This window comes from Patiria miniata, unplaced genomic scaffold (genome assembly GCF_015706575.1).
Source record: "Patiria miniata isolate m_02_andy unplaced genomic scaffold, ASM1570657v1 HiC_scaffold_10, whole genome shotgun sequence".
Classification (NCBI taxonomy): Eukaryota; Metazoa; Echinodermata; class Asteroidea; order Valvatida; family Asterinidae; genus Patiria; species Patiria miniata.
In genome coordinates, this window is record NW_024037048.1 from 14,662,387 (window position 1) to 14,687,061 (window position 24,675).

Genomic DNA, 24,675 nt, shown 5'->3' on the forward strand with positions numbered 1-24,675 from the left:
TGACATTTTCCTCACTCAATCATCAGAACAGAGCAGTGATTTTGGTGGGAGACTGTATTTGTTCTCCATATTTTTACATCTTTTGGTCAAAATTTTAACAGAAAACATCCCTCGAGTGATACTCCCTTCCAAAAACACCCACCGTAGAACTGTGCCAGACATTTTGGCCTGCAGTCTTTGCAAATTCCTCGTTAAACTCATCAGGGTGCCTCGAACTTATAGCGGAAACACGCTGAAATTTCCTTCACTTTTTTTTTGCAGGTACATCAGTTGGCAAAAAAAGAGAACTAAGATGAAAACAAATATTGATCACACCAATATTTAGTTGCTGTGTAATCAGATTCTTTGGAATTTGTCTTCTTTTATTTATTTTTAAAATCGGAATTGTGTTCGCAACCGTTGTCCTAATTTTTTCTTGATCGTTCATCACTTTGTAATTCGTTTGTGATTGTTTATCAACTTCGGGAATCATAACATATAGGTTTTTGCGTCCAATTTCGCAACTTTTCGTCCAATAAGAGAGACTGTTCATTACATTGCAAAAGGTCGCGGTTAGCGCATTCGATTTTTAAAAAATATTTTACACCCACCAAAGCGTGTAGGCAACTTTGTCGTGCAAAAGAAAATCCATTTCTTTTGTTGGTTTTCGATATTGCACTGAGTGTCGGCGAATCTGTAAGAGGAAGTATTCATTTTCAACGAAAGTGCAATGGAATAAGGAGTCTATTTAATTTGCAATTCGCAAATCGCCAATCGTATTGGCCACAAAAAAAAATTATCTGATTTTTTTTTATTTCCACAGAGTGATTACAACAATTAACAAACTAATCACTTAATTGTTCTTACATACAAATCTGTATTTTGACATAGTATTATATCGGCGAGTGTTCTAGATGTATTTCCTTCTATCACTTTGACACTTTACATTGATACAGTTCTGTTCTGCTTTTTTCATATTCCCTTCCCAGGCATTCCAATCTTTGAAATAGCTGTACATTCCTTAATCCAAACTTGTCACAAGCCATGTCATTTTATACTCTGTTGTATCACTATAACACAATATCTTGCTCATGCAACTTCCAAATATCATTGAACTGTGTTACTTTTGTAAACGTATGCATCAAAGTGAATTCCCGAGCGGGACTGAAATTCAAAGCACAAGAAATTCAATGCACAAGTCACGGAATTTGCTGCTTACTTTTCACGCGTGAATGAAGAATACCCTCAAATATTTTGAGCTGTCGCTAAATTGAACCGGGTGTGAAAAGGTCTGCATGTTTTATGCGATTTTGAATAAAAATACCCTATAATATTTCATAGTGAATGAAAAAGTTCATTTCTGCTTTAAAACTCATAGTGAACTGGAGTTAAAAGTAAATTTGCCTGGACAAGTGCAACAAAAGCTTAGAATGCCAACAGACTTTTGACCGAGTTACTAGTGTCTCAAAAAAAGATACATGCCTTCACAAATATTAAAGGGAATATACATCATTTGCTTTTGCTGTAATTTTCAGAAATGGATGGAATTGGGGGGTTGGAAATATATAGCAAATATAGTTACACTGACTTTTTTGAGGTTATGGGTTCGAAAATGCTATAAAAACCAAGAAAAACAATCATTTTCCTGTAGTCTGGTTCCCTGACTCCATATAAGAAGAAACAGAGCAGTTTACATACATTGGGGTATTGTAAGGTCAGGGAACCAGTCTAGCTGGCTCGTACCCGTTCATAGGTGTGTAATCGATTGCAAACAAGTGCGATAGTCAACTGGGGCCAGTATTTGAAAAAAAGCCAGTTTTTTCCAACGCTGATCGGCCGATCAGCGTTGGAAATTGATACAAAAATACCACTTTTCTTGAAAATGACAGTATACCAGGTGCCATGATTTTACAGGATGCTTTACACTGTCATTCACTAACAGTCCAGCAAGGTATTTCAAAATGATTTGGTAGTTTTATTTTTTGATGTTTGCAAATGTTGTATTTTCCCTTTAATTTGAAAAAAAAAATCGTTTCAATAATAACGTGTAAACAAATTGAAAGCTTATTTCACGAATCAGTCAATTTGAGAGAAATTGAACAATGCGACAGTAAAACAGGTTGTTTTTCTTGACGAATTCGGCCGAGAAAACCTATTATTTTAATTACTTGACCGTAATAACTTGGTGAGAAAATTTTCCTGTTTTGGGGTGGCAATGTATCCAAATGAGAAAAAAATAGCACTAATTTATCTTAATTGATAATAAAATATTATTAAAATGTAAACTTAACCAGTATTCGTTTGTATGTTTTTTTTTCAACCTACAATGAACTCCTTGTGATCTCTTCTTGGACCTGATCTTCAAGAACGAACCATCGAGGTGGGTGTGGTGAGGTTTAAATAATGATTCTATCAGGACCTGGGAAGGGGCAAGATGTGCTCCGCCCCCCCCCCCCCCCCCCCCCCCCCCTCCAAAAAAAATACTACAGCTCCGGAACGCTTCGCCCTATCGGAATGCATTTTGGTGACCTTTCTTAAATTTTATTGGCAGGCGAAATAAAAAAAAAAATCGATTCGATGGGTTGCCATGACAACCGGTTTGATAAACTAGGCTTCTCATATATGTTAGCCCCTTGACCCCTCATACGCCACTGTTATATAATAAAGAAAACATTCTTCGAACAATGATTCCTCCAATCTCATTTTTTTGGGGTTTTTTTTTTCTTCAAATCTGACGGCGGATTGTCATGAATTTTAGACTAGTTCTCCTGTTTATCAAACCTCAATATTTTTCACTACTCTTCCCTTTTTTAAAAACTATTTTATTGAAGAAAAAAATCTCACCTGATTTGGTTTAGTTTCATGCTTTGTTTACGTACAGAATGAAGATCTGCGTGGCAACCGTTCTTTCAATCGCCCTCCTTCTGGGTAACTCCGTCAACCTCCGAGCTTCCGTTACTGGGCCGGTTGCCTCGGACGGTGATGGTCCTGCGTCTCAGGCGTGTCCGATGTGCTGCCAGGGGTCGGCTGCAATTCCCGGCATACCAGGTCTGCCTGGGTCCCTAGGTCAGCCAGGGTCAAAGGGCGAGCCAGGTCAAAAGGGTGATATTGGACAGAGTGGACCTATGGGTGAGCGTGGAGCAGCTGGGCCTCAAGGGGACGAAGGCATAGGCCAGCCCGGAAAAATAGGTCCAAGAGGAGTCCCAGGTGTTGTAGGGCCAACGGGGGAAACTGGTGTCAAAGGTCAAAAGGGTGAGCCAGGGGAGACACCAAACGACTCCAACCAGCGGGTAGCATTCACCGTGGTGAGGACGAGCCACTCGGATACCTCTACGAGTCACGACACCCGTTTGCCCTTCCAGGCGACCGAGACGCTTCTGCCGGGTACCAGCTTCGATCTCGAGACCGGCACGTTCACGTGTGGTGTGCCGGGCACCTACGTGTTCATGTTTTCTGTGTGCAAATATTATTCCAGCAGCGACCTGTACGTTCATCTCCGGAAGAACGGCGACGCGGTTGTCACTGGCCTTAGCACTGATTCAAGTCACCATGAGCAGGTGTCTGGGAGCGCGGTGGTGGTTCTGCAGCGTGGAGATACGATGGATCTCACGATGGACGGTAGGGCGTATAGTGATTCCTATCACTACACCTCATTCAGTGGCTTCCTCCTTTACCCCGAATAAACACAATCCAACACATAAAGATACACGAGCATTGTGTTGCTGATTTTTTTAATCGCTTTCCATTGTTGCCGAAACAATAACCAATGAAATAAAACAAATAATGTTCAACAATAACAATGTCACAAAAGTAACATATTATTAACGTTTTTGCATTGCGCATGCGGCAATCTGTATACTACAATGGATTTGCCATTTTCTTTTTGGACTTTTTGCAAAACAAAATATTTAGCTTTATGCATGAGTATTGGGATATAGTGAAAAGTATGCGTTAAGTTTTTTGACGATATTTTTTTTTGGACCCATTGTAGGCCTATCGAGAAGTATTTGGATGGAATATTTTTTCAAAGCAAGCTGGGTCATCATTTTTTTTTCGAAACAAAAGGTTTGCAATAAAGCAGTGCCACCATGTATCCAGAAATGTTAACAACTACAAAATAAAATGGGTTTATGGTGTTATCTCGACCAACCTGGAATTTTTTGGCCATGTTTCTGACTGCCATTTTTTTTTATTGCCACATTTGGTCAACATTAAAACAACGTGTTTTTTTTTCGAAAATAAATGCAACTTATTTGTAGTATTGGGTTTTTAAAACAGATTAATTAAACACAATAACTGTATCCTAAAGCAAACAAAGTTAAAAAAAAAACATACACACAAACAAACAAAATATTTTGCTACCTACCTGGATAATTTTAGGGCGTTTACTGTAACATGTTATTTTCTTCGCCATATGTTCCCTGTATGCCCAGCACAGATAATGTCAATTAAATCAATCCCATGCATGTATCAATTTTTATTTCATGTCACGAAAAAAGTCTCGAGTGATTGAATCTGATTTTCTTATAGACTTTAAGCTTGGCATTTGGATTAACAATTGTTTGAAATATTCTAATGCTATTCACAGCAATTAGAACACACTGGTTTTTATGAAATGATTGCATTATTTTAAACGTTACAATATGTGAGAATTATGTAAAAGTAGTACAATTGACTGGCTATGAAAACAGTATGCATAAAACCTCATTCTGAGGATCATCAAAAGCACCACCATTGTTGATGAATACTCTCTTTTTTTTCGCTTGGCTTCGTTATGAAAAAAACAACATGATTTTAATTAATTTCAGTTGAAACAGAAACGTGCCCACAGTAATGAAAAAAAGTGGAGTTGGCTGTTGTTTTTAAAGCCCGTAAAAGTGCGACAAGTGTTTCTTGATTAAAAGACTCCAAATTATTTGAAGACTTTTATTGTTCTTAATCAGTATTACTTGATTGCATTCAAGAAACTCACTTTGAAAACATCAGTGAAAGTGTGAGCCCGTTAGATGGTAAAGAAACAATCTTAACGAAATCAATCAAAACAAAGTACAAATCCATTCAAGTGAGGAGGGTCTTTCAACTGGTTGGAATTGTCCTTTGTCACTTTATCATTTCAAGTGAATTTCTTTGTATTGACTTTTATTTGGATGCCATATTTGGCATCCCTGCTGACAGCATATCCTTGGATAATGTCTCCAGCCAGCACATGTACATGTAGGCTGAACAAGTACGCTTCCAGGGAATAGGTAGACTCCTGCAAGAAATCAAAGAAAAGGTTATTATAATGGACCCTTCCTGCATGTCAATCAACAGTGCACATTGGCCAATCAGATCACCACTTTTGATCAGGTGACCACAGTAGCTCAGTCAGACTGGGTCACAAGCACTGTTAGATTTATTGCTCACCCCGCCCCCATTTTTTGCACAAGCAGTTAACACCCCCCCCCCCCCCCAGTATTCTGTAAAGAGTGCCCTTTTTACACAAGTAACTTTTAGTTTTTACACAAGTGTCCTTAGTTTTGTTTAAAAAGTTTCTTGTTTTGCCAGCAGCTTTTAAAGAATTTTCAGCAATTGTGCCGCCATGAAAAGCGCCACCCATTGACCTACCGCCGCTTGCGAGTTAACCACGCCCCTTAGACAACTATAAGCCTTTTCGCTGATACCGCCATCTTTGAATTTTTTTTTCGGGGGGGGGGGGGCATTACAATGAAAATATGTCTCGTCATGCAAATGTAGCTGAGAATGATGGCATGACTTTTCAATGTAATGCCCCCCCCCCCCCCCATTTCAAAGATGGCGGTATCCGCGAAACGGCTCATGGAATTTTGTACCTTAACGTTTGTTTGTCTCAGATTTTGGCGTTCTGCGTCCATTGGTATATCATGTTTAGACAATATTTCACCAGCTGCGTTGATGCAATTCCACCGTGATAGGTTAATTGTCCGATAGTGGCCATTATCGCTGGTTTGTACTTACATGACAATGAGCTGAGCCTCCTGGGAATGTTGGCGAAGCAATTCACGGATCCGCATCTGTCTGTTGGTCTGAAAGAAAGAAAAAAGATTTCAGGCGAAAAAATGTCGTGATTTATTGATGTTTACTAAAGTCGAGTTCCATGCACTTGGCAAATCAAATGAACTGAGAGTTGTACGAAAAATGGATTGAAAGTGATCAATCTCATTATTGAAAATCAGCCTCCAGAATGTCAAAGGTTGGACCCAATTAACAGATGTTGCAAGACTGGACTTAAAATCACAAAAACCAGGGACTTAGCGTAAAGTGGACACTGGGAAAGCTTTAAGTGTATTGTCTCCATGCATGGACAAAAGAGGGCGCTTTATAGTCAAACAAGCAGAAGCCGGAATGAGGCACACTTCACTGGTTCACTCATGCTGGTTATCGTGTATTTGGAACCAGCATTTATAAGCCACGATGGCGCCCAAATGGCCCTCGTTTATAGTTTTCTCTGTGGAAGGGGGGGGGGGGTGTTTAAGCGCAAGAAGGAGATTCTACCTTCTCTTTGAGCGTAGTGACTTCTTCCTTGCTGATCTTCCAAGGAAATTTCTCCGTGGTCTCCCCTGCTTCCTCATCCAGCATCCAGGGTTTGGACAGCTCCTTGAACCGTCTCAGGCTCTACTCCTTGGGTTTCTTGTTCAGGTCCGGGATGACCTCCACGTCCGAGCAGTTGATGCGGAACTTGCTGAGCATGTTGGCCATGTTCATCTTCTCCCTGTCCATTTGCTCCTTCTTGCTCGTGGTGGCAAAGACGCGCAGCTTGCATTTCTCCCAGTTGGATTTCATGGAGATGAGGTGAGGGATGAGTAGGGTCAAGCCTGGGGGGGGGGGGGGGGGGGTGGGGGGCGGAGGTGGGGGGGGGGGGGTCACAAACAAAAATTATACAGAGCATTATTTCCCTTTGACATAAAGCATGTGTTTCCTTAGACATGCAGCCATCCAGAATAACCTGAGAGATCTCTGAAAGGCTCCAGGAAATGAATTGGACACTGAAACATATAATAAAATAATCAGGCCAACCAAGAACCAAAAGTGTGGTGTTTTCTACTACATACAAAAAACAACTGTGTGGTAGGGTAGGTAAAAATCTGTTTTGGGGGTTCGACATTTCAATAGCCTAAAAATATAGGGTGGGATGATAGTCATTAAAATATACTTTTTTTCTCTACTTTAATTTGCATGCATTAATTAACATGAGAATCATTCTGCCGACTACTGACCAACTTACACAAAAATAAATATAAAGTTTATAGTTTTCACTGTGGGGGGGGGGGGGGGGTGCTTGATCCCAAGGAGGAGATTCTACCTTCTCTTTGAGCATGGTGACTTCTTCCTTGCTGATCTTCCAAGGAAACTTCTCCGTGGTCTCCAGGCTGCTTCCTCATCCAGCATCCAGGGTTTGGAGAGCTCCTTGATGATTGTGTTGGTCTTGATCTTACCCAACCAACAGCACAGAACTCCATCTTGGGCAAAATCTTGTCCTTGTACCAGCCTTCAGCAAAAGAAAAAAAAAACGTCAATTGTTATTTAATGATCGTTAACTTGGTTATCGTTAAGATCGGAGTAAACCTGAAGTTAACACAACCTAGATATACCTCACGGTATACCAAACGTTAAATCTGACACCGTGGCAGCAATGAGATTTCGACCTTTCTATGAATATGCCTTTGAATGAGCATGACAACTTGGAGGATATTTTTTTAAGAGGGAAGTACAGAGGAGACTAACCATCTTGGCTAGGAGAATATTTTTTAGAAGGGAATTATGGAGGAGAGGAACCATCATGGTTTAGGAAGATATTTGTTTTAGAAGGGATTTATGGAGAAGACTAACCATCTTGGCTAAAAGGACATTTTTCAAGGGAATTTATGGAAGAGACTAACTATCTTGGCTAGGAGGATTTTTTTTAGAAGGGAATTATGAAGAAGACCAAAGATTTTAGGTGGAAAATGGACTGGAATATTGATGTTTAACCCTTACTCTCTGAGGGTAGTTTACTGCATGTCAGTTGGTTATGCCAATGCCCTCCAGCTGCAGTTATTTGGCAGATAACAAGTCTTAACAGTGAAGGCTCCAATTGGCAGGAGTTGGAGGCCCTGGAGGGTGCCTGATACTGACCAGCTGGGGGCACTCACTTTGTTATCAGAGGACTCTCATTGTTCTCTGTGGCATGTATTGGAGTGCCTGTCCAGTTACCCTTGAAATGACATGGCAGATATTGGAGGGCCATGCAAAAAACATAGGAGATTTTCTTGAGGCACATATTGGCATGCGTTGGAGGGTCTAGTAGGGTAAGGGTTAATATGTCGAGTTCCACTTGGCAAAGAAAATGAACTAATTATGAGTTGTTCAATTTCCACTGAAAGTGATCAATACTCATTTTTGAAAAATCACCCACCAGAATGTCAAAGGTTGGACGCAATTAAAGATATTGCAAGACTGGACTTAAAATCACAAAAACCAGGGACAAAGCGTTAAGTTATGGAAGACAGATAGTGCCACTCAATGAGTGTGAATATATTTTTTTGGTGCGTGTGAAAATATTTTTTTGTACAGCGACCGCCACTTATTATGACGACTTATGTGGCGGCCGCCACTTATTATCTGACGGCCGCCACATAATAAGTGGCGGCCGGTGTGCGAAAAAAAAATATTTTCACACGCACCAAAAAAAATGTATTCACACTCATTGAGTGGCACTATCCGTCTTCCGTATAAAGTGGATACTGGGAAGAGCTCTAAGTGTATTGTCTCCATGCATGGACAAAAGAGGGCGCTTTATAGTCAAACAAGCAGAAGCCGGAATGAGGGACACTTCACTGGTTCACTCATGCTGGTTATCGTGTATTTGGTACAAGCATTTATAAGCCACGATGGGCCCAAATGGCCCTCGTTGATAGTTTTCTCTGTGGAAGGAGGGGGGGGGGGGGGTGCTTGAGCGCAAGAAGGAGATTCTACCTTCTCGTTGAGCGTAGTGACTTCTTACTTGCTGATCTTCCAAGGAAACTTCTCCATGGTCTCCCCTGCTTCCTCATCCAGCATCCAGGCTTTGGAGAGCTCCTTGATGATTGTGTTGGTCTTGATCTTACCCAACCCATCAATCTAGACGGAGACCAATCAGGAAGGAAAATTTGAATGCATTTGCTCTAAATAAATTGTGTCCAGGTCTTGGAAAAGACCAACGTTAGTGCTGAAAAAAAGCGAGAAACCTGGACAAATCTGGTTTAATGATCTTGTTATACATTTTACAACTTTGACTTAATTCTTTAAAGACCTGCTTGCATTTTACACAAACTGTTCATCAAAATTCATTCCGCAAAGTCTGTGAGTACACATTTCGGTTCTCAAAATACTCATCGAAATATTCTGCTCACCCTGTATGTTGAAATCACAAAAACTAGGTACTACGCGTTAAGTTACGGAAGACAGATAGTGCCACTCAATGAATGTGAATATATTTTTTTGGTGCGTGTGGGAATATTTTTTTTGTACAGCGGCCGCTACATAAATTTAAAATAATAAGTGGCAGCCGCTGTGCAAAAAAAAATATTTTCACACTCATTGAGTGGCACTATCCATCTTCCGTATAAAGTGGGTACTGGGAAGAGCTGTAAGTGTATTGTCTCCATGCATGGACAAAAGAGGGCGCTTTATAGTCAAACAAGCAGAAGCCGCAATGAGGGACACTTCACTGGTTCACTCATGCTGGATATCGTTCATTTTGGTACCAGCATTTATAAGCCACGATTGCGCCCAAATGGCCCTCGTTTATAGTTTTCTCCGTGGAGGGGGGGGGGGGGGTGCTCGAGCGCAAGAAGGAGATTCCACCTTCTCGTTGAGCGTAGTGACTACTTTCTTGCTGATCTTCCAAGGAAACTTCTCCATGGTCTCCCCTGCTACCTCATCCAGCATCCAGGGTTTGGACAGCTCCTTGAACCGTCTCAGGCTCTCAGTCCTTGGGCTTCTTGTTCAGGTCCGGGATGACCTCCACATCCGAGCAGTTGATGCGGAACTTGCTGAGCATGTTGGCCATGTTCATCTTCGCCCTGTCCATTTGCTCCTTCTTGTCCGTGGTGGCAAAGACGCGCAGCTTGCATTTCCCCAGTTGGATTTCAAGGAGATGAGGTGAGGGATGAGTAGGTCAAGCCTGGGCAGGGGGGGGGGGGGGGGGGGGGGGGGGGGGTTCACAAACAAAAATTATTTGAAACATTTATTAAAATAATAAGGCCAACCAAGAACAAAAAGTGTGGTGTTTTCTATTACATATAAAAAAACAACTGTGTGGTAGGGTAGGTAAAAATCTGTTTTGGGGATTAGACATTTCTATAGCCTACAAATATAGGGTGGGATGATAGTCATTGAAATTTACTTTTTTTTCTCTATTTTGCATGCATTAGTTAACATGTGAATCATTCTGCACTACTGACCAACTTGCACAAAAAGAAATATAAAGTTTATAGTGTTCACTGTGGGGGGGGGGGGGGGGGGTGCTTGAGCGCAAGGGGGAGATTCTACCTTCTCTTTGAGCGTGGTGACTTCTTCCTTGCTGATCCTCCAAGGAAACTTCTCCGTGATCTCCAGGCTGCTTCCTCATCCAGCATCCAGGGTTTGGAGAGCTCCTTGATGATTGTGTTGGTCTTGATCTTACCCAACCCACTAATCTAGACGGAAACCAATCAGGAAGGAAAGTTTGAATGCATTTGCTCTAAATAAATCGTGTCCAGGTCTTGGAAAAGACCAACGTTAGCGCTGCAAAAAGCCAAAAACCTGGACAGATCTGGTTTAATGATCTTGTTATACATTTTGCAACTTTGACTTAATTTTTTAAAGACCTGCTTGCATTTTACTCAAACTGTTCATCAAAATTCATTCCGCAAAGTCTTCTTCAAGTACTCAACTGTGAGTACCCATTTCGGTACTCAAAATACGGTACTCGAACGACAGTGCCTACTGTCCTCCAACGCCGGTTTGTGCACTAAGTCTCTGGGAAAGGTTTAGATCAGGGAACAAAGGAAAACACGTACAAAGCCAATTAATCCTCGGAAGCATAGCAGAAAACGACTGTGTGTGCGTTATGGTAAGTGTGTACAGTGTTCGTATATTTTTAATGCAATGTTTGTTTTTCTTTTAATGCAAACAAATATTATACGCATTATACAGTATGTCCAAAAGAAATGTCCGTCTGACTATTTTTGAAATAACTTCAAAACCATGAAGTCCAATTTGAAAAAGTTTGATTGTGCAGATACTCCCTATCTTAGCCTCAACCCCGATGAGTTTCATTTAATTTCAGTCACGCATCACTGCACACTTGTCAATTGATCACAACAACATTTTGGGACACTGTGACCAAGTTCCTTGCCTTAATCAATTTCAGTGCTGTGTTATGTAAGCTGTGTAAAATCCTGCATGTTGTGAAAAGGGCTGCAATTGGGATTGGAATCATTTGCCTGGCTATCAGTCATCACGGCAAGACCTCGGTTTAATGCTCAAGGGCAAATGATTCCAATCCCAAACCACATCAGACTTTTTTTTCCACAGACACTTTTTGGGGGCATAATGTATGACAATTAATATTGATATAGGATTAGATTTGAAGGTTTGCATGGTGGAAAGATACTAAGACAAGATAAGTTTTGCGGTAGCACCATGTGAATAAATCTCTTTTCTGAGTATGTGTGGTTCTGAAAAGAACCGGAGGGACTCAGCGTTTCGAACAGTATGCTCTGCCTGTCGTCAGGAGAATGAAGGATTCCAACGATGATGCGATGTTATAAGGATGGGTGCGGTGAGGCGTGAGAAGGATGCACACTGGTGAAGCTCGAAACCGGTGAAGCTGAGACAGGATGCAAGTTGACTGAAGGATGCTGGATGATCACTGGAGCGTGTCAGTACACAGTGAGGGGGCAAAGGGGAAGGAGCTCAGGGGTATAGTTGGCTTCTGTGATGTGTCGGGGGTACCAGCGGTCGATGCTACTGAGTATTTCTGCTTGGCTTCAGTTGATCGGGTGGTCTTCGGTGTGGGAGTGTTTGACGATGGAAGATTTCTTGAAGTCTCCCTTCCTGCCATGGGCTTTGCGTTCATTGAGTCTGGTGGGGAGGTCCCTGCCAGTCTCGCCGATATACACTTTGCCACATTGACATGGAATCTTGTACACCCCTGGTCTGCATTCTGGGTCACACCGATCCTTGTGTGAAGTCAGCAGGTTCTGCATCTTCAGAGGGGCTGTGTGGAAGACTCGAATTCCATGCTTATGGAGGATCCACTGGATGTGATGAGACGTGGTGCCTAAGTAGGGGAGGGTGATGGAACTAGGGGCCCTAACTAGTTGGCTTTGGGTATAGGAGACCCTACGGCCGGGAATGGTTCTTGGGTCTTGTGTCTTGACTTGGCTGGGCTGGTATCCGTTGCGCTGCAATGCTGTGGTGATGTGATGGAGTTCTTGAGGTAGGTGTTCATCATCTGCGACGATGAACACCTACCTCAAGAACTCCATCACATCACCACAGCTTCACCAGTTTGCATCCTTCTCACGCCTCACCGCACCCATCCTTATAACATCGCATCATCGTTGGAATCCTTCATTCTCCTGACGAAGGGCAGAGCATACTGTTCGAACGTTGAGTCCCTCCGGTTCTTTTCAGAACCACACATACTCAGAAAAGAGATTTATTCACATGGTGCTACCGCAAAACTTATCTTGTCTTAATAATGATATACTTAGTGTCATGTTAACAATAAAACTTTTTAAGTCTAACGTTATTTTTGTTTTAGTTATGATTTTAGTAATGTAAGATGATTTGATATGATGGAGTTGAGATAATCTGTTGCCTACCTTTTGCTTGCTTCTTCTTTTTGTAGTCAAAGTCAAGACGTCGCCCCTGTAACTTCTTCCGATGGTGCTGTAGAAATCAAACATTGGGGAGAAAGTTAATGTACTCTTTGACAAGAGACATTTGCACATTGCTGTAAGGCTCCTTATACAAATTATGGGTCAAAGTGTGACAATTTTCGAGTTCCTGTTATCTCTGAACATGTCATTTTGCTGTTCAAGTATCATTAAGAATGACTTCAACAATTTGTTGGGTAGGTTGTCTGCTTCACATAATCACTCTTGGCGGACGACTGCATTAACCCTAACCTTCCCAAATCCTCCCAAATCCTCTTTGCAAAATGGAGGATTTTGCAGGATTGAGGCTGTTTAATTGGCAAAAATGTGTGGCTGATTTTGCAGGATGCAGTGTGTCAAGGTCTTGGGCCGGGCCTTGTGTTTGTTTATGCTCAGCTGTGCATAAATTATACTTGAAGTCCTCCGCACTGCTCCAGGATGTCACTGGCTCTGCCTCAACATATTGACAGTGATTGCTGGAGGATTTTGTAGGATTGAGGCAGTGATCATTCTTCCACGGATCACATTCAAGAAATAATGGAGGATTTTGCAGGATTGAGGCTGCATGCAATTTTGACATGGAGGCAGTTGGAGGATTTTGCAGCATCATCGCAAAAATGCCCAGGGAGTTAGGGTTAAGAATGACTTGAAACAATTTTGTATTCGTTGTGTAGGTAGTTTGCTATTCATAATCACCCTTGGAGGACGACTGCATTAAGGAGTGCATCAGAATTATAAAATCACAGATGTCAGATGTAACAGGGACAGGAAAAAAGTGGACCCCAAATTTATCGAATGACAAAAAGTACACAGGCATAAGTTACAACCCAAATCAACTAGTAATCGATCACTGGTCTTCTATCAATTTTTTCCAGATTGGCCACAATTTGTGCTTGAATTTCCTCGCAGATGGCTGTGCAACACAGTCCTGCTTCTATCAAAATCAACCAAATTCTGTCAGATTCTGTAAGATGGAACTCACGTTGATCTCTTTCAGATCTTTGTTCTTGAGATGATCCAGGAAGTTCTGTCTGACGTTCAGATCAAGGCGTCCTTGACTTCAGAAAGTTGCCTCAGTGATTCTCCCATCTCGACCATCGCCATAGCTGTATCCAAAAAATAACCAACACAATTTTTTTTTAATGATACCTATAAAAAACAACATTTCATTGTTCTGTTGTTTCCACCAAAACTAAACAGCTGTGCTAAGTATACCCTGGGAGCTGAGATTGTCTATGAAATGCATGGTCTATGAAATGCATTATTGGACAGAGAAAAAAAAAAACGGTTTCCCGTCTGCTTTTTTCCCCTCCACCATGAGGTGAGGTATATGTTTTCATCGGCCTTGGTTTGTCTGTGAACAGGATAACTCAGGATAAATGCGGAGGCACTAGGCTCACGTGAATCGCGCACTCCGGACTCCTTCGACCAAAACATTTGCAAGCCTTGTCTTTAAGAACGCGTGCACGTAGTCGTGGGGCGACCTCAAAAATGGCTTCTAATTTTGTTTGCCGGATGACGCTGTATGAGAATGTAATTTCCAGTAACCCTGCTTAACCCTTCTGTTAGTGAGCATAAGCCATGTCTGAATGACATGGCTACGACTAACACTAGCCCACATGGGAAGTGGCTTCATCTGCTTCCATAGGTGCAACTGATGTATTAGCCGTAGCCACTTCATTCTGACATGGCTTTATGTTTTCCATTTTCCCTAATTTGTGCTTGAATTTCCCCGAACGTGGCTGTGCAACACAGTCCTGATTCTATCAGAATCAACCAGATAATGGGTGATGTTAGATTTTGTAAGATGGAACTCACGTTGATCTCCTTCAGATCTTTGTTCTTGAGATGATCCAGGGGATCCAGGAAGTTCTGTCTGACGTTCAGATCGAAGGTGTCCTTGACTTCAGAAAGTTGCCTCAGTGATTCTTCCATCTCGACCATCGCCGTACCTGTATCCAAACAAAAACAAAAACATAACAAAATTCATCTTTTTATAATACCTATAACAGGAAAGATTTTATTGTCCTATTGTTTCCACCAAAATGAAAACAGTTGGGCTATGTAAAAAAGTAAGTGTTCTTTCAGCAAAAGGAAAACAATTCTCATAGGGATGCATGGGAATTGTTTTCGTTTTGCTGAAATAACACATAAATTTCTTTGTGATCCATGGACAGAACTTTAAAATGGTGTTTGTGTTCAAAATTCTGTAACTTGAAAAGCAAATGAGTGATGTGAATGATTCTTGTGTTAATACAAAGCCCATTGATTGGGCTATCATATCCTAGATTTGGAAAGTGCTACAGGCAAAACTTTATTCAAAAATTGGTCCAGCCATTTGGGTTTCGTCTTTTTTGACTCACCTGTATATTGCAAATGTATGCATTTATAAATAAAAAAAAATAAAAAAATAAAAAGTGGGTGCAAAAAAGGCAGCGGGCAGCTACGAGAAACTGGTTTATTTCTTTACTTGGCCTTGCATATCTGAAGTGCTGGGCCCTACATAAATTACACAATACTCATGGTACTATGTTGGTGGATTGGAACGCTGATTAGAGCACCTTTTTGAGAGCTTTTTGATCAGTCTACCACAGAAGGAAAGAAAATACATCTTGAAGTTTGCTCACCAAATGTTGAATCTTCTCCTAATTCTCTGCCGTTCTTCAGCATGACTTCTCCCAGGAATCCTACGGGTTGTTGAGGCTTGGTTCCTCCCTTGTTCTGACCACGGACTTTGCTCATGGCTCTGGAGACTGTTCAGGAAAGACGATTGATTAGGGTCAGCACACAAATAGAAGATCTATCTCTATTTGGTTTGTTTGAAGTGAATACTTAGACCCGATTCAAACCGGTGTTCTATAGTCACCCCAAACGTAATTATTCCAAAGGTTACAATTAAAGGTAATATACGACATTTGCAAACATCAACAAACAAAACTACCAAATTATTATGAAATACTTTACTTGACTATAGGTGAATGACAGTCTCAGACATCCTGTGAAATCATGGCACCTGGTGTGCTGTCATTTTTAAGAAAAGTGGAATTTTGTATTGATTTCAAAAGATGGTCGGCTGACCATCATAGGAAGAAATTGATTTGTCCAAATAGTGCCCCAATTTACCCAATTTATTTAGTCCACATTTTTTTTGCAAGCGGTTACACATCCGTGAATGGATGCAAGCCAGCTAGTCTGGTTCCCTGAGCTCAGGGAACAACACAAGATCCGGCCCAAGACCTTGACACAGTGCATCCTCATAAATCAGGCACACATTTTTGCCATATAGCCTCAATCCTGCAAAAGCCTACATTTTGCAAATAGGATTTTGGAGGATTTGGGAAGGTTAGCGTCAACGATGTTGCAATTTTGGTTCTTACCTGGATTGGGCTGAAGGTATTCTATTGTCTTATTCACCAAATCATCCACTGTGTGACCTGCCACGTCAATTCTCTAATGAAAAAAAAAAAATACATTACCCAAAGACAATGAGAAGAATTCAATAAGCATAAATAATCTCAAGCAATATTTGCTAATACTAAATGTGTTAAAACTTTTTTTTGCTATGGCAGGAGAGATTCATACCCTGGACTCCGTTGCGTGTACACAACAGAGTCCAACCTGGGCTAGGACTAGGGCTAAGTTACACTTACAGCAGACAGGGCTCTGGAGTGCTCTGAAACGTGCAAAACAAAACGGGCAAAGAAAATGTCCTCAGTATTTCACCAACCAAGTTTGGATACTCAATTCAATTTTTAAAGGAGATTTTTCTTCAATATTTTGCACATGAGAGGGAAGTCAAGTGATTTCAAAATGGGACTAAATACTAGACTGGTACATGTCCAACCATCATGACCATATGGTCCAACTATTTGAAAAGACTGACCTCTTCATTCAGTGTCAATAGTCTGGTGGCTTGACTACGGAGAAATGTGTAGTAAATTGAGACTAGTTCCCGCTTCATGCCACATGTTTCTTTAATTCTTTTGGCATGGTTGATTGATGCAGTACTGAAGCTGTGTTGGACTGGTTGTTTCAGGTGCCAGTCTATTTTCTTGCTTTGCATGTTTTCAATACCATAAGTTTTGGGACTCTCATACACAGTATTGAGAGTCCCAAATTTTCGGACTACACTACACTTACAGTAGTCCGAGTAACTTGGACCCAACTTATCGTCTTTTTAACATGCAGATTTCACCCTCAAAATGGCCTCCCAATTACTAGATATGCCACCTGAGGTACAAATAGACATCGATGATTAAGATGGTTGTACTGAAGTTTACTTACGATCCGGAAGAAAAGTGAAATTTCCCGTTCAATTCTGAGAGCTCCCCTCGTGATCATGAACACGTTAAATTTCCGACTTGTGTTAATGTTTGAACGATGTGATGTAGTCTTCATGCCCAGCGTACATTCAATGGTCCCCATATCCCAAGTGTGATTCCGTTACCGAGCGCAAAGCATCGATTATGATAATGAGTAGACTGGATCTCGCTTGTGAACACAAGTGGATTTCAAATGGTATAAGACAATCGGGAACTAGCTTGAACTGGTTTCCGGCCATAAAAGCTGTCCTAGTTCCCGACTCTCTATTAGGCCAAAAAAAAAGAATATGACTCTGCCGTTTTCCTCATATATCATCTCAATGAAGGACAGTCATTGCAAAAATTATGCTAAGACATGAATCTAGGACTAAGAAACATTTCCAATTTCAATGTTAGGAAATACTTCAATTTTCTTGACTCACCATAGACTTTGTACCGCTGAAGTGGCGTCAGGTTGCAACATTCTTTCCATGTCAGCTCCCCATTGGAGATCAACCTGCTATCTGTACTGCCATCAATTGCATCATATGCTGCATTCCTCTGACTCTGTGTCTTGCATCACTGGCTGCTCATGGCATGCACGTCATCAATTTCTATGAAAACCGTAGGATAACAGAAAGGCACTTTTATCTGTATCTGTATGGTTACGTTGCAGAAGCCTATTCAGGCATTATCGCAACGGAGTATAGGTACTCAAGGCGCTGGCAGTTATGTCTATTATTAGATGAATGAAGTACATGAGAAATATGAGACCCATTATGTACCACCTTTCATTGGTTCATTATAAGTTGCTGCGGCCACTGCCAGGACACCTGGGCGAACCCCTTCTCTTAGCGAACACGTCTTTAACGTGCATTCATAATACAACACACGGGCCTACGGTTTTACGTCCCATCCAAACACGCCAAAGGACGAAGCAAGAATGGTCAAGTGCCTTGCTTAAGCACAAGTGTCTGCCGGCGGGCTCGAACCTACGTGACATTGTTGCCTCTGAAACCACGGGACATGAGTCCGGTGCTCTTAACCGCTAGGCCATGACATTCCATTTATGAACGGCTAAATAAAGCGTGAGTTGGTATTTGCTGGACGTGTACTAAAGGAGCAATTCTTCCGAAAATTGAGGACTGTCCATGCAAACTCAAACAAGGCCTAGCCTAGCCCTAGGCCTAACTTAACTGAAATTTTTTTTGCCAGCCATGCCAGCATAATTTATTACGTTTTTATTAGTCAGAATGGGACAAAACCATACATTCACGTTGCGAGTGTCTAATACTACGCTGATCTTGAATAACTGCTCCACAAGAATCCTGTATTTTATTCTGAAATTTACCTTTCCCCAAAACGAGTTGTGGATTACGTTGCAATTTCCCCATGTGGTGATATCTGGCGCCATCTGTCAACTGATAAAAGAACTGCGCCCTCTATTGATAAGATGAGTGGCGCCCTCTATTGACCTTTCCCGTTTGGGGCAAACAAGTGGGGCGAGTTGGTAAGGGGGCGAGTTGGTAACTGTATGGTCAGTAGAGGGCGCTGTTTTGTTTTTCAATAGAGTGCGCTATTTATTGGATCACAAATTAGCTGTTTATGTATATCAATAGAGGGAGCTCTTCAAATTTTCAACAGAGGGCGCTTTATCGGACAAGTAGAATGGCATAACCGGAATTAAGTGATCAGTTTATAGTTGCTTGCCCATGAGTTTTGACAATGAAAAATCCATTTTGTTTTGAAATTTCTATTTTTTTCTAGCAATATGAAAGCTTTGCACTTTGTAATGATGGAGACATCTATCGAAACGATCCGCCCACGTTTAATTAGAGAATTTTGATGTTACAAAAATTTCGAACTATTTAAGAGCCCAATAAATCCCTCGAATCTAAAATAAAGCTTATAATTTTTTTCTCTGACGGCGTGAAACGTCCGAGAGCGAAATAGAAAATCAAGTGGTTACATTGTTTAAACTAGTAAACCAAACAATGCGGGCAGAGCAGCTTTAAAAGCCTGAACTTTTCACTGAAAAGAAACAATGTAGTGTGCATGTGACTGTCGCAAAAAATGACACCGTTTTTTTAAAAGGTCAATTACAATGTTAACAATATTTCGATTGATATGATGAATGGTAATATTAAGTGTAATGCTATAGTCTCATAAACAAACCATATCCTTCATGGGCAATCATAGATGTACTGTGCTGGACAAGCTATTTCAAAAAATTAAGTAATGCATCGAATTGACTTGTGGCCAGATGATTGGTCATGACAAAAAGACAAATAAGACAGAAGATTGAGACAAAATATTGTTTTGCTCTCCCTCAAAGGTGTCTTGTGTCGCAACACAGAGAAAAACTTGGCGATCGGATGCACTTACAGTCCGAACAGAACATTTGCCTCACTCTTGCACAGAAACGATAGTTCATGTAGACACGCTATCTCAAAAAATGAAGAGACGCATTGAATTGAATTCTGGCTAGATGATTGGTCATGAAAAAAAGACAAACAAGGTAGAAAATTGAGAATAAAAAATGTCGTTTTCTCTGCCTCAATAGTGTAAACACAGTTATTGTATTAACTCAAGATAAATACATTGCATTGAAATGAAATTACCTCTAATATTTTTCCATGATATTTGACAAGAGCATCTTGAAAATTGACAGGAACCGCCAACGAATGAATGCAAAACAATTGAAGGAATTGGCATTGTGAGGACACTCCGTGTTATTTTTATCGTCAAGCATCAATTTCTTCCGAAAGAGGGCGCGCTAGACAAACACCGCTCACCGCGCACAGACTTCAGTCCACTATCTTGTTTCAATCTCGTTTTGTTCTTGTTCAACGAATTCCCATAAAAATATACTCCTGAATGTGATACATTATGACGAATTATTGGTCGGAATTTCACTAAAATACAATTTGTAAATTGTGACTTATCAACCGAACCATATAGTACTCTGTCATTTACGATGTCATTCATTCGGAAGGAATTTTTCAGGTTTATCACATTATTTTTGTTCTTTGACAAATTCACTAGATATTGTACTGACGATCGTAACACATTATGAACAATTACTCAACGAAATACTGAGTTAATACGTTTAGTATTCCATGAGATATTGTCCGAATCATGAGTGTCTTCTTTTAAGTCAATACCAGTTCGTGTTGACTCTGATTGTTAGCAGTAGCGACCACTGTGCATGTGGTGCGCCCTCTATTGAAAGATTAAACCGCTGCATGGTTACAGCTGTGTCTGTGCGAGACATTCACAAAGCAAAGAGCCTTGTTGGAAAGAGTTTGGGTAAAATGCCCTTGAAAAAGAGGAAACAAAGGAACCTCTTGGAATTTTTTTTTCTTCTTGAAATGGAGTTGTGACTTTTTTTGCCATGAGCGTTGTTTCATTTGGATAATATTTTTCACGTTTAAAACATTTAACTGTTTCGATCTCATTTTCTTTCTTGTTCTATGACATTTTCACGAATCACTTTTTACTCAATACTATATAGTTGTACGTTAAGCATGACTGGTACCGCAAGCCTGTTAATACTGACAGACAAAATAGAGATTATCGGCGCCAATATAGTTTTTTGTAACACCGACAAAACTGCATTCCCAATTGAAGTCATGGTGTCCAGAAAATCGTCCTTACTATTAAACAAAAACACATTCACACATGTCACACAATAACTCAAAAATATTTGTTATATTGCATTGGCATTTTTCCTATAGAGGTTGAGCATGACAGTCAACACAAGCACGATAAATATCGAGAGAGAAAACACACAGATTATCGGCGGCAATATAATTTCAGTAACACGGACAAAGCCCATCCAAAGTGAAGTCACGGCCTCCAGAAAATCGTGTGACACCTACGCCACACGATTGCTCAAAAACTAGTTATTTTATTGGATTGAAATTTTGACTAGATGTAAAGTATGACTTCCAACACTTGCCTGTTAAATATTTAGAGAAAATAATTGTGTTGTTTTGGATTGAAACTATATCTTCTGATTGGTCATCATAGACAACACCACACTTTTTAATTTATAGAGGAGTAGTTAAAAAAAAATAATATATCCCGAAAATGTAGTGCGATTTTGAGTGAACTTATTTGATGACAAAAAAACAACACGCTCGGTTTCCGGAAGATAACTCAAGAAATACATGTTGCATGGAATTGAGATTTCGTTAATTGATTAAATGTTACAGATTACACAAATCTGTAGAAAATGGAGAGGAATTGTCTAGTAATAAAAAGAATATAGCCAAAAAATGTGTTGTGTTAAAACGGAGAAAAACTGCCTCATTTAGTCAGCTTTAATTTTCTTTCAAAAGAGGGCGCGCTTCACAAATAGTGGTCACCACAGTAAATATTGTTTTGTCAACACGAGACACCTAACTGAAGTCAACGTTCGTGACACAAAAACAACACACTCGGTTTACAAACGATAACTCAAGAAATACCCAAAGACGTTGAATATGGAGAGCAATTATTAATCAATGAAAAAAATATAAACAAAAGAATAAGTGAGTTAAGCACGAAAAATAGAAGACGCATTTAAGTCAACGTTCATGGAACAAAAACAAAACCTACTCGTTGTGGAGACGATTACTCAAGAAATGTTTGATGCATTGCATTGAAATATTCCATAGTGATTGAACGTGATATATCAATCAAATCTCTCGAATTTGGATATGAATCGTTCCCCAATAATACAAATATAGCAAAGACAATGTGGCGTGTGAAAGCGAAAAACACAAGGCGAATTTGAGTCAACATTCATGGACTAAAAACAATACCCTGTTTGTGGAGACAATAACTAAAAAATATTGATATATTGGAGTGAAATTATACCTCCTGATTGGACGCTATGTTACACAACCGGTTCAAATTTGGAGAGAAATCATTAAAAACGTAAATTAATATACCCCAAAAATGTTAAGCACGAAAACTAAACGGCGATTTCGAGTCAACTTTTATGCCTGACACATAAACAACACACTGGGCTTCAAAAAATAACTCAGGAAATATCTGTTGCATGGAATCGACATTTCGTAAGTTGATTAAATGTGACAAATTACAAAAATCTGTTGAATTTTGAGAGGAACTGTCAAATAATAAAAGTATGGAACGAAATCTTATATTTCAAGTATTCATTATACGTACGCGGGTATGTATACACGCATTTTGAAACAGTGCCCTCAATAGTCAGGTAGCGTCTAGCCCAACCCCCTCCACCCCAGCTTTTCCAACTTTCAAAGTTGATGGTTCCGCAAATATTAACAAGAGATTGCCTCTGCTGGTCAAGAGGCCTAACTGTAGCCTTTCCACAAAGTCACCCAGACTAGCGCCGGTAGTTAACCGAGTGGCGAAACAGCGAGGCGCTTTGAACGGAGACTAGACATGTACATGTACACGTCGAGTGAGCTACAAGCGAGGTTTTCCAAATCCTAGCTTCATTCCAATACCGGATCCAGCTCTATTGCAAAAGGCCAAGCCGCATGCCCGAAGGCGTTAACGGAACGAAGCCGGAGTTTGGGAAACCCCGGTATGTCTCATGACCTCGGTGACTTTCGGTCGTTTGGTAAATTAACATAGGCTTCGTGCCCGGTTCGGAAAAAAAAGCCATGTGAGGCCCCTAATCGAACAAGTGGCTTTGTCATTTACTTGTATGGTATGGCCCACTGGTATGGGGGAGGGGAGGGGGAAGGGGGGCATGTGGTCGTTCAACTATCCCACCCCACCCCCATCGTCGCTACGTCATTGCTTCAGAGATTATTATAAATCGAGGTGGTTCGCAATACAGAATGGCAAACTCTGGTGTGATTTGTCCGGATATCACCAGGGCTAGTTCAGGGTGAATCGTACGCGTTATGCGGAGGCCACAAACTAGCAAATGTAGGAAGTCTGGTCGTTCCATACAAGCTTTTCTCGTTGATATGGGGGGATTTTAAATCACGATACATGCTTTTTTGGAACTGTGTCATTACTTTAGGTAGTGAACGTTTGATTTTTAGGTCCATCATCACCGGTCATACATTCTAACATTTCTGGAAATGATTATTCGAACTGGGAGATATTAAAGTGTAAAAACCTTCTCCACATTTAGAAGGCCACGATTATACACGGGCCGTATATGATACGTAAAGTTCATGGAAGTTTATTTAACTGTATTTTATTTCCTCAAAGTCCCAATCAAGGAGCAAAGCCTACCTCAGGGGCATAACTACGGGGACACGGGGCATATACCCCACCCCCTGTGGAAGCCGGCCCGAGCCCTCCCCTCCCCCCGCCCCATTTTGAAAACCTGAATTGAAACATTAACTGTTGTAATAATACGTTTATTTTGCATTTAGTGCAGCCTTTGAAACAAATAACGCACCCCAGGTGCCCTACCCCAAGTTAAACCCAAGTTTCTCCGCTGGCTTGAGTACGATTTAATTCCTCATATAATCCAAAATGTATCCACACAATTTAATAGACTGAAGCGCCAACTGTACATTGAATGAATCACGGCCGGTGTATACGTCACTTGTCTATCCACCAATCACAGTTTGTCGGTGACAAGTTGGTGACGACAAGTCGGTGACCACAAGTGAGTGGTCTGTGACTGACAGGTTGTGTGTGTCAATCATAAATTCCATGTTTGGATGTGTCACCGACGTCCATACAATATCCACCAATAAGAAGCGGCCATTTCAATCTCGGTGACTAGTTTTTATAGTGACTAATAGCCTCAACGACATTAACATTGCTTTCGTCTCAATAATATGAAGCGAGTCGGTGATGTGTGATTGACAGCGCACAGGAGCCATGCAATCACAATCCAGGTCCGAGTTTTTAGTCACTGCTCAGGAAATCGATGGCACTATTTAAGACATGTGGGGCCGTCCACCCTTCACATCAACCGCGGGTCATCAACACCTTCGGACGACAACCAGAGAGAGAACTGACTGCAAGAACAAGATTTTGCTCGGTGAGTGTTTGAAACAATCATTTTTCCTCTGAAGAAATTTGTTGTTTTTGCACAATGTGTTTGAATCAATGCGGGATTCAGTTTTTGTTGAATGTTGCTGATTCAATGATTCTCCAAACAGCGAGCCCGGTGGTAGGCTTGATATTTTCCCGTCTTTGTGTGCTTGTGAAAATGTGGTAGCTTGAGGACTGAAAAAAAACCCAAGATTTTTATGAACAAATTGTTCTTTTTTATTTCACTATGACTCTAATACACGTCTGCTAACAGCAAAACCAGCGCGCTAATTCCGATCCAGAAGTTGTGCCTTTTCCCAACGACCACTTTGGAGTTGATAAAGTATTGCGATAATTTACAAATGTGTTTGATATTAACTTGTTCAGACGGACTTTGTTTGTGCATAACATTCACTAAGCCCGTCTGAAAGAGTTAATTTCAAACACTTTTGTAAATTATCGAGCTATTTTATTTCAGCTCTTATAATGTAAACAGTTGGTGCGGATGCAGA

General features: G+C 40.7%; 1 protein-coding gene across 1 annotated transcript; it reads left to right on the forward strand.

Moving 5' to 3' along the window:
* Window positions 1-2,861: 2,861 nt before the first annotated feature.
* LOC119733889 (collagen alpha-1(VIII) chain-like) lies at window positions 2,862-3,662 on the forward strand. The gene has a single exon (XM_038207257.1). It carries the CDS (start codon window positions 2,862-2,864, stop codon window positions 3,660-3,662), a length of 801 nt encoding a protein of 266 aa, XP_038063185.1.
* Window positions 3,663-24,675: the final 21,013 nt, after the last annotated feature.

Excerpts from the sequence above, each read along its gene's own strand:
- LOC119733889 (XM_038207257.1), top strand. The coding sequence starts at position 2,862 with ATGAAGATCTGCGTGGCAACCGTTCTTTCAATCGCCCTCCTTCTGGGT.